The sequence below is a fragment of the Scophthalmus maximus genome, chromosome 7, assembly GCF_022379125.1.
Source record: "Scophthalmus maximus strain ysfricsl-2021 chromosome 7, ASM2237912v1, whole genome shotgun sequence".
Taxonomy (NCBI): domain Eukaryota; kingdom Metazoa; phylum Chordata; class Actinopteri; order Pleuronectiformes; family Scophthalmidae; genus Scophthalmus; species Scophthalmus maximus.
In genome coordinates, this window is record NC_061521.1 from 12,610,001 (window position 1) to 12,614,259 (window position 4,259).

Genomic DNA, 4,259 nt, shown 5'->3' on the forward strand with positions numbered 1-4,259 from the left:
ATTCCGAGAGTTTGTTTTTGTATTAGTATCCAATTGGGGTGAGCTTTTTGAGTCATGCATCAACCATATTTAACCTGTTTTTGGAAGGAGTAGATACCATTAGACATCATTTGTTATCGCACAAATTCAGTGGCGTTCCGCTGTGTGGTTCAACTCCTCCTCAGGTCAAACTGAACCTGTTATTGTTATGTAACTCAACACTTCATAGTTAAGTAGAGAGGGGGAAAAATGCAGCTTTCCCAAACCTGCTGCAGTAAAAGATGATCTATTGTTTTCAGTCTCAACAAATCCCCAGTGTGATTTATTAGTGGAGGATTTTTTTTTTAAAAGGAGGAGCCGAAACCAAAAGCGAAGTTTGGAATTGGCCTTGTTCCTCTTTTAGTTTGGCGCTATGGTTCCATTTGAGGAAGTATTGACCATGAGAATGAAACCAGCGAAAAACATGGCTGAAAGTCTGGAGCGACTTTGACCCTGTACCTTGTTTGTGTTGTAAAAGTTCCCCCCTGAAAGTGTGGAACCAAACCTAGATGAATGGACAGAAGTCCTAGACATGACATCTCACCTCTTTATTCATTTCTTTTTCAGCTCGAAACTAACACGGGCTTCCTGAATGACCACAACCACCTTTTCTTTTTACAAGTGAGCCAAACAGTATTTTGATATGTTTTGGTCCGTTGGGATGGAAAGTTACCACATGCAATGTGTTGGATGTGATGAAACTGTTTCCTGCCCACCAGGAGAGGTCGGAGCTGGTCTCTCTCTCAGTGTTTCACAACAGAACACTTTAGGCCACGGCAGCCGAGGGGATTGAGGAGATGGTCTGTTTGTTGACAGGGTCTGTCAAACTTTCGCAATCTTTCCCCGACAGATCGTGATCTACAGTAAGTGCAGGCCCTGGGGCTTGTAGTGCCGTCGAACATGAACTCTGTCTCCATCTGCTGGATGAGACACGTTGGATCGGCCAGCATCCAGGCTTTAGTCTGAGTTCAGAGGCAGATAGGAGACAACCGAAATAGCTACCCCGGGCTCGGTTATCTTCCCCCTCCGCCTGGGAATCTGCCTCTTCTCGGCGATGGCGGACAAGTGAAAGCAATGGGGGATGCTGTGATGTATCTGCGTTTCGGATTTCCTCGCACTGCTCAGTTCCCTCCGCACCTCCGCCGCTGACCGCAGCAGCCGGGAGCGGGGTCCTGCCGTCCCGCGGAGTCACCGCGGCACCGAGGGGAGACACGCGCGGAACATGGCCGCGATGAGGACCCTCACCGCGGCGGGTCTGTTCCTGGCGTCCTGCGCGCTGGGGCTGATCGCGGTGGCGATCGGCACCGACAACTGGTACGAGACGGACGCGCGGCGGCACCGGGAGCGCTGCAAGAATTACTCCAACAAAAGGAACGACCCCGGCTACATCTACATCTCCAACAGCAACCTGCCGCTCCGCATGCTGCCGAAGGAGAAGCGCGTGGAGCGGGAGGGCTCCAGCGGCAGCGGCGAAGTGTTGCTGCGGGCCAGGCGGCACTTCTTGCCGCCTGCCGCGGCCATGGAGTCGCTCTGCAGTCGGCAATTCAACTCCACCATCACCGGACTGTGGAGGAAGTGCCACCGAGGGGGCTTCGACTTGGAGATAGAGGATTTGATCTTTAAAGGTTTGGTTTGGGATGGGGGTGGGGTGGGGTGGTGGTGTCATATGTTGGTGTCATAATATCTGTTTCTTGTGGACATTTGTGTTGCTGTGCGATGCGCGATCTGTAAACACTTTGTGCACGTATGCGCTGTCCAAGGTGCTGATGCTGCGCACAGCCCCTCCGGGCCTACGCAGTATAACACGGAGTGGGCACAGTTGCAATGCAATCGACGTGCCGTGTTATTTTTCCAGCACAAAGGGGCGAGCTGTAGTAACAGAAGCCTCGAGACGCGTACAATAAGCTACTGTACAGTGGTGTGGGTGGATGGATGGATGGATGGATGGGGGGGGGGCAGGAGAGGGAGAGAGCCTTGTGGTATCCTCTTCATCCCATCTCAGTGCTCATATGTGACATCCTCTTGGCGTTGTTTACATCCACAGGATTGGTTCCGCGCTGCACACCAATAAAATACTACTACTCATCATCAGTGCTCCCCAGGAATCTGCCCATCAATCTGACGAAGACAATAAGGCAGGACGAGTGGCACGCGCTCCGTGAGTTCCCCCGAAATGCCTTTTCGTAACCCGGTGGATGAATGCAGGGGGACTTGGCATCGCCCCCAGAAAAAGCCTTTCCCTCTCTCACGTGTGCCGTGTGCTTTGCAGACCTCCAGAGGATGACCGCCAGCTTCGTGGGCATGGCCATATCCATAATCCTGTTCGGCTGGATCATAGGCGTGCTGGGCTGCTGTAAGGAGCATGATCTGATGCAGTACGTCGCTGGACTTCTCTTCCTCATGGGAGGTAAGATTTACTGTACTTTACATAAAGAGCACTACCCCGCACCACCACCGAGGGGCGACAAAGTCCCTGTCAATGACAGGCCGCTGCACTATGCATCACGGCTCTAATGGAATTGGGTTGCTGTTGTGTCTGACTGGGTATTTTCTTCCCCTCCGGCAGGGACATGCTGCATAATCTCTCTTTGCACATGTGTAGCTGGGATCAACTTTGAACTGTCCCGCTACCCTCGCTATATGTTCGGCATACCAGAGGACATCAGCCATGGTTATGGCTGGTCTATGTTTTGTGCGTGGGGTGGACTGGGCCTTACGTTGCTGGCAGGTTTTCTGTGCACACTCGCTCCTTCCCTCTACCCTCCACACACCCCCGTGGTGCACAAGCCCAGGCAGGAGAACGGCTGTGTCTGACAGGCCGCCGCACATCTAACAGACACCTGTCTCATCCTGAAACAGTGATGAGCCCTGTTCCAGAGACAGTTTTACCCCGGGACTCAGCGAGGTGGATTTGGCACAGAGACACCACAGGACACTGGCTCTCGCTCACAAGAACATGACAAAAGAGGTGGCATTTGACTGAAGACGATTTCAGCTCCTCTGGTGCTTTTTTATCTGTCCCTCTTCATGAATGAACTGCTCAGTGTTATTGCTTGCTCCTGAAGAGAAGAATAGATATACAAGAATCTCTTCCTGTAAAATCTGCTAATTTGAGAGGAAGATAAAAAAAAAAGAAAGAAAAAGAAACACTGGCAGAAGGCCCATAGCACAACTTTGAGATCTGTATTGAACATGGACGTGTACTGTCACATTTCAAAGGGCAACTGTGTATCATTATGTACCCATTTAAAACAAGATATGTACATGTACTTTTTAAACTGTATGTATGCAGATGCATTTGTGTTTATTCATGGAGAAAAAAAAGGCATTGAGAGCAAACTGTGTTTGAGGGAAATGTTTTGTTGTTCTCGAGGTCGTACCCCCATCAAAAATATTTTTGAAAAATAAAAAAGTCATGCAAAACAACTCTCATTTGTGGTGTAACACACTGAACAGTCATATAAAGCTCTTTGTGGTGGACTCTCCTGTTGCATTATGACACAGTTTTATTAGTATGTCAGCAGGCAGAGAGGCCAGCGAATGGAGTCAAAGTTTGTATTGCCTCATGTGTAGACAGCAGCTGTTTATTATTTATGTAAGTGTTAACGGCATCTGTTTCATGCAACCACTTCTAAACATATAATTGTGAAAATGTCAGGGGCCAAAGACTGAGTCAGTGACCAAAACCGAGTGACCCAAAAAAAAATCCAAATAAATAAGAACAAAGAAAAGTAGCCGTGTGCTGTGCTATACAATGAAATAAAATGCCCTTTTATAAACATCTAAGAGCCATAAAAACAAGGAAATCCAGAAATTACACCAAAAGCTCTCCAATCTCATACTTAAAACATACTGCACTGATTTACACTTATATAATAATTAAATTGTTAAGCGTTTTTCTCTTTTCCATCGACAACATGCGCACAGCCTCTGTGAGCTGTAATAACCTTCCAACAACTTTTATGAGAAATTAAATCTTTCTGACAACCAATTAAAAATTCCGGCTCCACCCATTTCCCGAGGTTTCTTCAGTCGTCGGCATCTTGTCTTTACTACTGTACGGCTCAAATTAGATTTATTTTGTTCACAGAGTGATTATATGCAGCTGCAGCCTTGGAAGGGATCCTCATTGCAAAACCATATTGGCCACTGAGGACTGTGCTTGCATTAGTAATTATAAGACACAGAAGAGAGAAAGTAATTTAAGATTACTCAACTTTTTAACAATAAGATTATTTGCA

General features: G+C 47.9%; 2 protein-coding genes across 2 annotated transcripts in view; one reads left to right on the plus strand and one right to left on the minus strand.

The window, feature by feature from the left end:
* The window catches only part of spi1a (Spi-1 proto-oncogene a), a 3,035-nt gene extending 2,913 nt beyond the window's left edge, over positions 1–122 (minus strand). Inside the window, exon 1 of the mRNA XM_035642427.2 lies at positions 98–122. Coding sequence (XP_035498320.1) covers positions 98–110 — 13 coding nt within the window. The 5' untranslated portion in view covers positions 111–122. The remainder of the gene's footprint in view (positions 1–97) is intronic.
* A 462-nt stretch (positions 123–584) lies between these two features.
* Positions 585–3,444, plus strand: tmem276a (transmembrane protein 276a). Its single transcript, XM_035642426.2, has 4 exons — positions 585–1,643; positions 2,063–2,176; positions 2,288–2,425; positions 2,585–3,444. Exons 1-4 carry the CDS (start codon positions 1,241–1,243, stop codon positions 2,830–2,832), a joined length of 903 nt encoding a protein of 300 aa, XP_035498319.1. The 5' UTR covers positions 585–1,240; the 3' UTR covers positions 2,833–3,444.
* The last annotated feature ends 815 nt before the right edge of the window (positions 3,445–4,259 follow it).